Source organism: Rhinoraja longicauda, chromosome 1 (genome assembly GCF_053455715.1).
Source record: "Rhinoraja longicauda isolate Sanriku21f chromosome 1, sRhiLon1.1, whole genome shotgun sequence".
NCBI lineage: Eukaryota > Metazoa > Chordata > Chondrichthyes > Rajiformes > Arhynchobatidae > Rhinoraja > Rhinoraja longicauda.
In genome coordinates this window covers 85,298,310-85,311,744 of record NC_135953.1, presented here as the reverse complement: position 1 = coordinate 85,311,744, position 13,435 = coordinate 85,298,310, and the positions used below count along the sequence as shown (strand labels likewise).

Genomic DNA, 13,435 nt, shown 5'->3' with positions numbered 1-13,435 from the left:
ATATGGACCAAACACTGGCAGCTGGGACACGTTGGCCGGTATGGGCAAGTTGGGCCGATTGGAAATTTATCACATAAATTGGTATCACTGCAAGATTGTTTCAGTACAGTTTAGATTATGAATACCATTGTTCAGTATCACCAAATTATTGTTCCAATGCAGTTTTGATTACAGGTAACATTGTCTGTCTCTGTGCAGGAAGGAACTGCAGATGTTGACTCAAATGTTCAGACAACATTTCTGGAGAAAAGGAATAGGTGACGTTTCGGGTTGACACCCTTCTTCAGACTGGATTGCCTGTGTCTGATTGCTCCCTGCTTTGTTGACAGTTGCACCTACTACATTACTCAGTCTCTCAAAGTGCTGGAATAAACCTTGGCGGGTCAGGCAACATCTCTGGAGGACACGAATAGGCGATGTTTTGGCTCAGGGTCCTTTTTCAGACTTATCAATGTCCTCCAGAGGTGTTGCCTGAGTTACTCCAGCACTTTATGTTCTATGAAAGGTTCCAGCACCTGCAGTTCCTTACACTCCATTGCTCCTTATGTTTCAATTAGAGTCATACAGCATGGAAACAGACCCTCCAACCAACATGTCCCATCGATGCTAGTTCCATCTGCCTGCGTTTGGCCCATATTTCTCTAAACCTTTTCTATCCAAATGTTTTTTTAAACGTTGTGATGATACCTGCCTCAACTACCTCTTTTGGCAGCTCATTCCATACACACACCATCATGTATATAAAAAAATAACCCATCAAGTTCCCATTAAATCTTTCCCTCCTCATCTTAAAGCTATGTCCTCTGGTTCTTGATTTTGCTCCTCTGGGAACATATTCTGTTGTGCTGCTGCAAGTAAGAATTTCATTGTTCTATCTGGGACAGATGACAATAAAACACTCTTGACTCGGTGTATTTACCCGATGTGTGTGTGTGTGTCTCTCTCTCTCTCTACGGTCCCATTGCAGAGACAGCTGAAGGTTGCACCAGTCTGTGTGTGTGTCTGGGTGTGTGTGTGTCTGTGTGGTGTGTCTCTGTGTGACTCTGTGTGTGTGTGTGTGTGTGTCTGTGTGGGTGTGTGTCTGTGTGGGTGTGTCTGTGTGTGTGTGTGGTGTGTGGGTGTGTGTCTGTGTGCGTGTGTCTGTCTGTGTGCGTGTGTCTGTCTGTGTGGTGTGTGTCTGTGTGTGGTGTGCGTGTGGGGTGTGTATGTGTGGGTGTCTGTGTGTGTGTGTGTGGTGTGTCTGTGTGTGTGTCTGTGTGTATGTGTCTGTGTGTGTGGTGAGTCCCGCACTGGCCGGGCCGGGCACTGGGCGTGTGGAGCAGCGGCGCTGGGCGGACTCTGGCGGCTGAGGAAGCGGAAGTGTTGCAGCCTCGACCCAATCTGCTTTGGCTGCCACGTTGGTGGAGACGTGGACTTGTGGCACCGGCGGGCGGCGCGGCAGCGGCACCGGCAGCACAGTCGCGGAGCGGAGCCCCAGATGAGGTGAGGTGAGCCCGGAGCTCGAGCCCGGAGCCCCAGGTGAGGTGAGCCCGGAGCTCGAGCCCGGGGCCCGGGGGCAGCGGCCCTGCTCTGCTCTGCTCTGCTCTGCTCTGGGCAGCCGCTTGCATCGCTGAGGCAGGGGGAGGGAGGGATAGAGGCGAGGCGGCGTTGCCGGGCCGTGGGCTGCACCGGAGGCTTTGCATTTAATTCAGTTGCATTGCATCGGCCTTGTTCTCCCAGATCAGGGTTTGTTTTACCCCTGCCCTGTTAAGTTCTTCATTACTCCGCTCCCCTTCACCGGATCCAACTTTACCTGAGCTGCAACCTCTCCTCCCTCCCGGCTGGCCCAGTCTATCTAACATGCAGTGTTTCAGGTGTCGTGCAGTCTGTGTGTGTGTGTGTACAGTATTATCAGCGGATTACTCACTCACTGTATACAGTGTCACTGCTGCTGCTGCCTGCCTGCCTGCAATGTTTATTACCCCCTCGGTGCTTCGTCCATATCTGGTCCACCAGGGCTTCACTTTGGTGGGTCACTTCTCTTCGTTCTGGGATGTATTGTTGGCCAAATCCCCCCTGTTTTCAGGATGCTGTTTATTTCCGACTGGGTGGGTCTTGTTTTCATGTGTGATCATAAAGACTTACTTGACATTGCATCACAGCATTGAAGTGGCTATCTGAATTCCGCGTTCCAGTCCTGGAACAAGGGTTTGAAACTGCTGACAAGCAAAAATATGCGGAATTGATGGATCACGAGGAGAGTCTGTATTTATGTAGAGTGAAGGCACAAAGTAATTCAATGTAAATTTAAAATCAACACAACAACAACAACAAAGGTGGAAGGAAGCACTGAATCTGGTACAAGCTTGTGGCAGTGCATTGTGAGTTATCACCCATGGTAGCTCAAGCCCAAGTTGACTGTGCACACTCAAAAGATTTTGGCACAAAATCTAGACAGGCACTGAACTGCAGTAGTAAGGGTTTGGTTAAAGTAATTATTTGGATTGCATTAAAATGGTCTGTTGGATGCAAATAATCCTGTGGCACTTAATTCGAAAGAGTAGCAGGTAGTTTTCTTAATTGATTTTCTGGCCAAAAAATATTTCTCAGCCACCAGAGTACATCTATATACTAAAACTCTCGTTTGTTTGTTTGTCCCTGAACTACAGCCAAAACGGTACACGATAGCAAGACAATTTTAGGCCACCTTACCGTCCTCCCTTTGGTGCCAATGGAGAAGTTTCATTGAAATCGGTGTTAGATTTTTTAAAGTTATTCACATTTTAAAGTTTAAATCTATCTCCTAAGGAGGAGGGAGGATAAGGGGGGGTTGAGGGGGATGGAGGGGGGGGGCAGGAAAGGGGAGGGGAGAGGAGAGCTGCACCAATGCAGAAGTTTGGCCCAATGGGTCAACTTGGTCTAGTAGTTAGGAAATTGCAAATGATACTAACGTTGATGTTATAGTGCAGGGGTGGCCAAACCGCGGCTCGCGAGCTACTTGCGGCCCTTTGACCTTTAATATGCGGCTCATGGAAATATGTTGGCTGAGCTCCTTTTTTCATCACAGTTAATATAAAAGGTAAATAAGAAAAAATTTCAAGCTTTATAATTATTTTCTGGGTATGAATTGAGACCCCATTGGAATAAAACGTAAGTTTAATGTTCATGGTTAGTAAAAATATTTAAGTTCATGTCTTGCGGCTCTCAAACATCTGAACTTTATCGTATGTGGCTCTTACATTAAGCAAGTTTGGCCACCCCTGTTATAGTGGGTAGTGAAGAAGGTTATCTAAGAACTAGACCAAGTCTAACTTGGGCCCTAACTTCAAAGTCGTAGCAGATCGCTAACATTTTCTTTTACCCTAAGACAATGACCACGACAATGCCGAGTCAGGTCGATACAAGTAACTTTTTTTTTAACTAGCACCTGGCTAAGAGATTATACCGTCTTCGAAAACTTTGCAAAATTCCCACGCTTATCAATGCTTCTCCGGCGTCCTAATTTTCGCTTAAATCACTGTCAAGTCTGTAATTACTTGAGAGTTTTGAAATATAACATCTTGCCCGGGTTACTGGAAAACCAAGCTTCACGGTAACAAGGCTAAAACAGGATTGACTTCCAGTTTACTAATAGCAGCATTAAGAAATGTCATGTTAAACGTGGTTAAATGGATTTTTGTGCGGAGTGTGGGCATTCTTTGAAAATGTTCGGGAGATGCATATCTGGTTTCTAGGTTGCATATCTGTGTTGGGAGCCTACTTTAAAAGTAATCGCTGATGGCCATAAACATCGCGAAATTCCCACGCTTACCTGAACGTCAAACTATCGCCTCCAATCTACCTGTCAAATGTCCTGACGGTAAATAAATTGGTTAAACACAAGTATTTTATGGTATCTTCAAATGACTTTACTTAATTTAATATTATGTGCTTCTAAATGCATCTGTGACAGCCTAGCAAACCTGAGGACAGCATGCGACAGTGGCCGCAATAAGCAACGATACCTGGCGACAAGCCAGCTGTCGCCGAGAAATTTCTATCTGGACAATTTCTCAGCGACGCGCTGAAAGTAACTACAATTCTTTGAAGACTTCTCACGATCATGCCCGCGACACCCCGGAGAACTGTCGGCGACAGCCTAGTCGCCTTAAAATCGCCCAAGTGGGACAGGCCCTTTACAGGGCTAGTTAGGACGACCACGGTAGTTGCAGAGTGAAGTCATGTACCTTCGGTGTCTCAAGGAGTTGGCAACCATGTCCGCTTGACTGCAGATTTCAGAGTCAAGAATACTTTTTGAAAAATTAGTTCCCTAAGAACTTAAAAAATGTTGATTGATGTGCAAAATCTTGTCAGCACAAGGGACTGCAGATGTTGGAATCTGAAGCAAAAAAAAACTTTTGGAGGAACTCAGCCGGGAGGAGGGGGTGAAAGGAATTGTCAACATTTTGAATCCGATGCAGGGTTTCAGCGAAAACTGTCGATTATTCATTTACCCTCCCTAGATGTTGCAAAATGTGTGTTGGCTTGTTTTATTAGTGAACTTTAAATGGATAAATGAACTTCAAATGTACAGGTATATATCAGTTAAGCAGTCATGGAAAATGATGCCTATGTTTACCTCACGTAGGCACAGCATGTAGCCAGAAGGAATCTAACTCCATTGAACAACTTTCTCTCACCACCCCAGTCATCTTGCTCCTTTACCCTGTCCCTTCTGCTCATCCTCCACCCCTCTGTACTCCTAGTCCCTCATTTCTCTTTTAATCCCATTCTTTCCCCTCCCCCTTGTCCTTTTCCACCCATATCTCTCCGTCCCGGCTTTACATTTCACTCCTTCCAATCCTGTTGGCTCCATTTCACTTCTAGCCTTTGCAACTATCTACACCCACCTGCCAGCCACCTCCCCTCACCTGTATCCACCTATCACTTGCCAGGTTTTGCCCACCCATCCCTCACTTTACCAGCTTTCTCCCCCCCCCCCTCCTACTCCAGCAGTCTGAAGAAGAATACCGACCCAAAACATTGCCTGTAGCATTCCCTCCACAGATGCAACCTGACTCGCTGAATTCCTCCAGTACTTTATTTTTTGCATCACACTGCTTTAGTCACTCCCTGAGGGGCATCTGGTAGAGACTTGACTTCAGATCCTTCCCTCTGGAATGGCAGTGCCTTTTGGGTTGGAAATTTAAAGCAATTTAGTGGAGCATGAAGGAACATCTATTTGCACCTAACCTTCCACACACCACAGCTATATTGTTAGGATTAAACGTGGATGTATTTGAAACATAAAGTAATGGCAGCTGAAAAACATGCAAATTTTGTCTTACAACTGATCTTTGCAGGCAGATTGCAGGCTCCCTGGTTTGAACTTGGTTTGTGCCGATTGAGTGGTAGGCCACAACAACTGGCATAAACACCTCCGTGTCAAGGAGTTAGTGATACCGTTAATGCTCTCCAGTTTACTAGCCATTGTACTTGTTCAATATGCACACAAAAGTGGGATCATGCTTGAACCAACCTCTCCCTGCTCCCCTGTAATGGTTGACTATCCTATTGATACTTGTGTGTATGGAGATGCTTTGTCTCGGCATCAATGTTATTCTACAGTGGGTCATGATGTGACTAGGTTGGTGCCTTCAGCAGACCTGTGGAGGAGATGAGCAGGTGGTAACCCAGATATAAAATGCATGAGAACCTTTGAGTATGTTTTCATTGTTCAGAGCTCAATTTACACTCAGCAATGCTGTAATTTGTAAAAACAACTGTACTCCACAGTGTTCCAATAACTTTGGTTAAAGTTTAATCCTTTGATAATAGCTTTGGGCTCTTAATCTTGGAAATTGCTTTCTCGGATTTAATCATTTTTGAGACCTTCCTTCTTTCTCTCTCGCCGGTCCTACCATCACGCAACTCAATCTAAATGGCGTCATGATCTCTCCTTGTCCCTTTCCTCTAAATTTTAGTTAAAAATTCTGGAGATAAGAATTTCTTCTTTGTTCAGTATATACAGAAAGGGGAAAATTGTTTGATTCTAATAGTTGAATCCTGTAATTATCATCAAAATATTGAATCTTCAGGGAAGTCAATCTGATGTTGGCTGTGGGTAAACATAGGTGCAGCGTGGACACAGGTCACCAAATCTGTGCTGACTTTCATTGGGGATGATGTGAAGGAAGCTTTTCATTGGGTTACTGTATCAGAAGGAACATGTCAACCGAGACATGTTGGATTAAAAATAGAAATGCCGGAAATAATTAGGTGAGGCAGCATCTGTGAAAAGACAAGCAGTCAATGCTTCAAAAGGATTACCTTGCCACACCAATTGGGGTAGGAAACCTACTTCAGTCTGACGTCACCTATCCATGTTCTCCAGAGACGCAGCTGAGTTACTGCAGCACTTTGTCTTTTTTTGTAAACCAGCATCTGAAGTTCCTTGTAAGTGTTAGACAAAACAACTTTTAAAAGGCAGCTCCTTTGAGGCAGCTCCATTCTCTCACTAATTTATACTAGCTAACTCGCCTTTATACTGAAAAGACAAACTGCTGAGCAGTCTGAATAAAGGTACCGACCAAGAGAGAGTTAGAGTTAGATTTAGCTCTTGGGGCTAAAGGAATCAAGGGATATGGGGAAAAAGCAGGAACGAGGTACTGATTTTAGATGATCAGCCATGATCTTATTGAATGGCGGTGCTGGCTCAAAGGGCCGAATGGCCTACTCCACCTATTTTGCTTTGTTTCTGTGACCCAAAACATCATCTGTTTTTTTCCCTCCACAGATGCTTCCTGGTCCACTGAGTTCTTTTAGCAAAAGAAGACTCAAAGTGCTGGAGTAACTCAGTGGGTTGGACAGCATCTCTGAAGAACATGGATAAGTGACATTTCGGGTTGAGACCCTTCTTCAGACTGATGGGGGGGCAAAGGAAAGGTGGAAGAGAGGTGGGGCAGGCCAAAGCATGCCATGTGATGGGTGGATACAGGTGAGGATGGATTTTGATGGGCAGATGGTTGGACAAAGGCCAAGGGTGAAAAGACAGAAAGTTTAAGACAGTTGAGAGTTGTAAATTGTGAAGCTAGAGGATGGAATATAGGGGGAGGCTAAAAATAGGTGCGTCCAGGTGGGGCATTGGAGAGAAGCAAGGAGGAGGGAAAAGGAAGGGGAGGGGCAGTGTTCTTAAAATTGTAGAATACAATATTCATACCATTGAGTTGTAAGCTACCTAAGCAGCATATGAGGTGCTGTTCCTCCAGTTTGTGTGTGGAGGAGATGGAGAAATTGAGAGCAGGGGATAGTGTCTTTGCAAGAGGCAGGAATTTAAGGTGTTAATTCCCAATGTTGATTTTTCCCAAATATTCTTACAACGTGAAGCAACTCAATTACAATTGCAAATGGCTCTTGTTATACTCTTCAGCCATACCCCTAGAATTACAAAAAATCACATCATGAAGTATTCTACTGGCTATCACTACGCTTGTGCAAGACACAAATAATGACCATCTGGGCAAGGTAGAGAAAGGTTGAGTCGCCGTTCCAAACAAAGGCAGTTTTAGAACATTTTCATAAGTTGTTGTTTTTTCTCCTCTGCTCCCATACTTGACAAGATATTAAATCCCAGTGGTGTTAACTATTACATGTCTAGTCACCATTTCTCATCCGAGATTAGTTTTGAACCTTACCATAAACTTTGGCTTTTGTACTCTAGTTTCTTTTTTTTAAGATATCCTCCATACGTGTCTGTGGATCAGTGTGCATTTTAACGTTTTTTTGCTCGATTGTTCTTGTTTATTCCATCATTTTGTTTCCATCTCAGCCTAGCTTACAAGAATGAAGCTCAAAGAGATCAATCGGACAGCTATCCAGGCATGGAGTCCAGCTCAACATCACCCTATTTATTTGGCTGCAGGTAAGAGAATTGCTGGCATGAAAGTTCAAGGGAAAATAGAAACATAGAAAATAGGTGCAGGAGGAGGCCATTCGGCCCTTCGAGCCAGCACAAATTCATTGTGATCATGGCTGATCGTCCCCAATCAATAACCCGTGCCTGCCTTCTCCCCATATCCCTTGATTCCAGTAGCCCCTAGAGCTCTATCTAACTCTCTCTTAAATCCATCCACTGCCCTCTGTGGCAGAGAATTCCACAAATTCACAACTCTCTGGGTGAAAAAGTTTTTTCTCCCTCAGTTTTAAATGGCCTCCCCTTTATTCTAAGACGGTGGCCCCTGGTTCTGGACTCGCCCAACATTGGGAACATTTTTCCTGCATCTAGTTTGTCCAGTCCTTTTATAATTTTATATGTTTCCATAAGATCCCCAAAATGGATTGTTTACTCTCATCTTTGGTACATCTCACAAATAGGGTAGTATCCATATAAAGCATCACAGATTTAAATCTATGAGAAAATGTTGCACTGATTTCAACCAGAGCACCACTAGTTAAAACTAAAAAAATGGATTTAATATTGAAGAAAAGCATTATGGCATGGCTGGTAGAGCTCCAGCCGTAGAGTTCCAGAAATCTAGGTTCAATCCTGACGGGTACTGCACTTATTTTGATGTGAAATTCCCACTTGGAACTATTTAATTGAGATATTTTGAATTTTACTGTACCTTAATTGGTATATGTGACAATAAACTGACCTTGAAACCTTGACCTTGGATAATGCTAAAGTAACTACTGCCCCATGCTCTTGTTTTGCTACTATTCTTCCAATGATTAGTGTGTGATATATCTGGTTATGCAAATATGCGTGGTTTACCTCCAGATAGTGTAATTTCCTCTCGTGTCCCAAAGACATGAAGGTTGGTAGGTTAATTGGCCACTGTCAATTGTCCCTAGTATGCAGGTGACTAGTAGAATCTGAAGAGAACAAAAGAATTTAAAATGGTAATGAATATAGGGATTAGTGTAAACTGAACATTTGATGGTCAACGTGGACATGATGGGCCAAAGGGCTTATTTCTGAAGAAGGGTCTCGTCCCGAAACGTCATCCATTCCTTCTCTCCAGAGATGCTGCCTGTCCCGCTGAGTTACCCTAGCTGTTTGTGCCGATCTTCGGCCTATTTCCATGCTGTGTTTCTCTCCGCTGCCTGGTTGTGATCCTTTGAACATGCGTGGTCTCTGATGCACCTTGGGATTAACCATATAGAATGAACCATTTGGGCAGGGGTTGAAGATTCTGTTTGTTGAAGAATTTGAACCAGTGACCAGGGGGTTTACCAGTCCAGTATTATAACTATTGCATTACTGTACCTATGTGGGGATGTTTGGCATAGAGAAAACAGTTACATTTCCACTTTTCTTCACTGTCCAGTCATCCTGCTGGGAAATGTATATCTTTGAATTAGGAGCGAAGGAAGATCAGACTTGGTGTATTGCTCAATTGAAGTGACTCAGTTTCTAAGTATCCTTAACTGGAGCAAAGTGCAGATGGAGTTGTCAGACTTGGCGCGCCCTTGAGAAAGGCAACTCTGGTTGGGTATTAATTGCTACTGATATGAATTTATAAATCTGTGACCTTGGCCATTGAAATTGCTCTGGTAGTCATAGAGAATGAAAAATGACGTTTCTTTTTTAATCAGTCAAACTAGTTCCATCTAATCTAACAGTATACTGTATACACTCTATGTATGGGTTCCTCACACTAATTATTGTAAGAATAGTAGCAAAATAAGACTACGAGGTAGTAGTTTAGCATTACCCAAGGTCAAGATTTCTAGGTCAGTTTATTGTCACGTTTACCAATTAAGGTACAGTGAAATTCGAATTATGCAAATCAAATAATTCCAAGTGGGAATTTCACACTAAAGTAAATGCAGATAATTTGTGCAAAAACCTTGCTTTGAGTATATAATAGTCTAATATTGTTACCTTTATAGAATGAAAAACAAAATACAACAAAGTTATATTGCATTAATATCTGTGATTTCTGACGATTAAAAGTATATAAAATTCATACACAGGTATTTATGTAAACCCCTACAACATTTAGCATATTTGTCTCTTCTTTGATTACATTTTCTTCACTATTTGCTGGAGCTAGCCTTTTCTGCAATTCCATTTGTGCACACAACAATTTTGATGTAAAATTACAATCACTTTTGTCCCATGTCCTCGTTGTTTTGCAGCCTTAACGTCTAATTTCCTTGTTTTTGGTTGATGCTTTGTTTCCAGTAATTACACGTGGTTCTATTAAAACACAATTTGATCTTAGTATGCAGACATATGGGACACCATGTTGATGCTGAAACATTGAGCAAAAACAAAATGTGCAATATGAGGGTGTCCTTATTTTTTTTTAAACATTAAGCTAGAGATTTGCTCTTACCTCACCAAAGTTCTAAAGCCTACACTGAATGAACATTGGGCTCAGCGGGCACTATGCAATGTGCTAAACACCCTTTGTCTTGCTGGAATCTACAGTGTTAAATTCCCAGTTCCCTTGTGCCCTGTGTCAGTGGACTTCAGCTACCAGTCCTGGGTGGTTACCTATTGACATGCTGCAGGCTAATGTGCTTACCGGTTTTTATTCTAGCCTACCACTGCCAATGTAAACTCTAGGGCTGAGAAAATCTAACAATAAAGCTACATGAATCCAAAATTACAGAAAATTGAGATAGACACAAAACGCTGATGTAACTCAGCTGGTCAGACAGCATCTCTGGAGAAAAGGAATAGGTGATGTTTCGGGCAGAGACCCTTCTTCAGAAAATGAAATTGTCCCCTTTCCTACCAGACTTCCCATCCGTAGCCACTGAACTCAGTGGACACTGCCTGCTGTGCTACAACGTGCTGTACTTGCACAAGGAACACCTTTCCTGTGCAGGGAAGTACAGGCACAATGACTGGTTGGTAGTGCAATTACAGCAGGGCTTTTAGTTTACAGCTGTGTTGATTGACCAATTCTGTAGTACAAACTTTGCTCTCCTGTTTCCTCAATGTTTGTCATGATGTTTAATGTATCTAACTGCAGCCAAACGCCAAAGATTCTTCAGCTCCACATCCAACAGGTGATTCCACTCTTCTGCAATGATGAAAGGAGGTGGTGGAATCACCAGAGAATTGGCATAAGCAGTTATGTTGATCTGTTAATAGACACAAAGTGCTGGAGTAACTCAGTGGGTCACGTAGCATCTGGGCAAATAAAGATCCTTTATCTCCAGAGATGCTGCCTGACCTGCTGAGTTACTCCAGCACTTTATGTCTAGCTTTGTTATAAACAAGCATTTGCAGTTCATTTTTATTACATTTTAATGCTTCTTGGTATTTGGTTTCTAAACCTGTGTATTGTGCTTCTGCGCATTCTAGAGTAGAATACACTGGAATACCTCAAGTTCTTTTTCTGGAAATTTATCTTAGAAAACCTAAAATTATATATTTTTTATTACATGTTATATTTAAAGTTTTTCTTTAGTCTACACTAATTTTCTTTCGTGTGTATGTCGCTCCATATCCTTGTTTTATTACATATCTCAATTTTATTTCTTGGTATTTTGAAGCCCCAGTTATCAAGCATAAGACAGTCAGAGGGTTGCATATTTGGTGTTCAGCAGCAGTAGGAAAGGGAAAAAGCTACTGTTGGCAAGATTAACTTCCTGTTGTGGAGATCAGTTTCAATTGTGGCTGAAGGCAATATTAATTTCAAAATGAATAACATTTCTCTTGCTTGTTTAAAGTTGTCATACCAGTAAATCCAACAGGAAATTGAATGGCCATAATTGTACAAGTTATAATTAGTTACGTCATAGACTAATTTATTTTGTTTCTATTGCGTAAAACTCGTCTTTTGCCTGTGTTTAATCTCAACTTTAAGTCCATCAATAAAGTTCACCATGTAACTTTAACTTGAGACTAAAATAGTCTGTTTTCTGGATATTAAAAAATTTGGGATTGTGTAATGGAGAATCTGTGCATTATCTATTGTGAAGTCACTTATTAAAATTTGTAATTTAATATTCAAGTGGTGTTCTTATAATAACAATGTAGAAATGACGGATAATGTCAGGGTATGGGGTCAGCAGCTATTTCTTAGGAAATCCATTTTGTAATCAACCTGAATAAAAAGTGGGGGTAGAGAGCGTAACATGTAACATTGTTATGGCAGTTACTGGAGGAAATAGCTTTCTGTTGGTTGCGCAGCCTCTATGTTTGGTAAATATTTATTTGAAGACAATAATTGATGTTTGCCAATGACACAACTTGTTCACGTTCAACAATATTTATGGTGATTATGTGTTGGATATGTTACTGTGTCAGATGTGACTGCTTGCTGTTGAAACCAGCCCATTAATTGCTCAACGGTAACACAGAGTGTAACTGTTAACAACAGGCACTTCAGCCCAGCAGCTGGATGCTACCTTCAGCACCAATGCTTCCCTGGAGATCTTTGAGCTGGACCTAGCTGACTCCACTCTGGACATGAAATCCTGCGGTACTTTCTCTTCCAGTCACAGGTAAATGGTACGAGCGAATGACTTTTGTTTGTCATGGTAGATTGACTGACTTTCTCTAATGAAGGAGGTGTCCTTTGCCAATCAGTATTGGCCGGCGGTTCGCCACATCACCTGAAACTATGCCGGGTAGAACTGACTCAAATTGGCACAGGTTCACACTTTTCTTTTTCACACGTTTTGTCAACAACCAGAGAGTAGTCCTGAGCTACTATCTACCTCTTTGTAGACCCTCGAACTATCTTTGATCAGACTTCACCGGACGTTATCTTGCACTAAATGTTATTCATGTCATCCCCTTTCTGTACTCTGTGGATGGCTCGATTGTAATCATGTCCTGTCTTTCCGCTGACTGGTTAACACTCAAGCAAGGTTTTTGCTGTACCTCAGGACACGTGACAATAAACGAAACTCAAATTCCTTGGTTACCCCTCAACCACTCCATTTGCTTATTTCTTCTAGTGCCCCCACCCCTCCCTCTCGATATACTCTACTTATTTAGTGATCTTTCCTCATTTACTCAGTCTTTCCTGCTCTCTCCCCTCCACACAGAGGGTGGTTTGACACGGAGGGTGGTGGGTATATGGAACGAGCTGCCAGAGTGGGTTGTTGAGGCAGGTACTAGAACAACATTTCACACATTTGGACAGCGACGTGAATAGGAAAGGTTTAGGTGGATATGGGCCATATGCGGGCAGGTGGGACAAGTGTAGATGGGGCACCTTGGTTGGGCCGAAGGACCTGTTTCTGTGCTGTTTGTCTCAGAACCCCCTTTCCCTGTTCCTTTCCAACATTTCCCTGCCTCCCCTTTTTTCTTTTCTCTCTTTCTCTTGTAGAATCTCTCTCCCTCTCTCTCCCTCCTCCACTCCCTCCTCCACTCCCTCCTCCACTCCCTCCTCCACTCCCTCCTCCTCTCCCTCTCCCTCCCTCTCCCTCCCTCTCCCTCCCTCTCCCTCCCTCTCCCTCCCTCTCCCTCCCTCTCTTCTCCCTCTCCCTCCCCCCTCTTACTCCC

General features: G+C 43.0%; 1 protein-coding gene across 7 annotated transcripts in view; it reads left to right on the top strand.

Moving 5' to 3' along the window:
* Positions 1–978: 978 nt before the first annotated feature.
* sec31a (SEC31 homolog A, COPII coat complex component) overlaps positions 979–13,435 on the top strand; it is an 84,970-nt gene continuing 72,513 nt past the window's right edge. For 3 of the 7 annotated variants that reach the window (XM_078401524.1, XM_078401519.1, XM_078401482.1), the window contains exons 1-3: positions 979–1,482; positions 7,787–7,879; positions 12,303–12,426. In XM_078401524.1, the coding sequence (XP_078257650.1) occupies positions 7,801–7,879; positions 12,303–12,426 (203 nt within the window). In that variant the 5' untranslated portion in view covers positions 979–1,482; positions 7,787–7,800. Of the gene's footprint in view, positions 1,524–7,786; positions 7,880–12,302; positions 12,427–13,435 lie in introns of all 7 variants that reach the window. The other 4 variants (XM_078401501.1, XM_078401491.1, XM_078401532.1 and 1 more) reach the window with 4 other exon arrangements.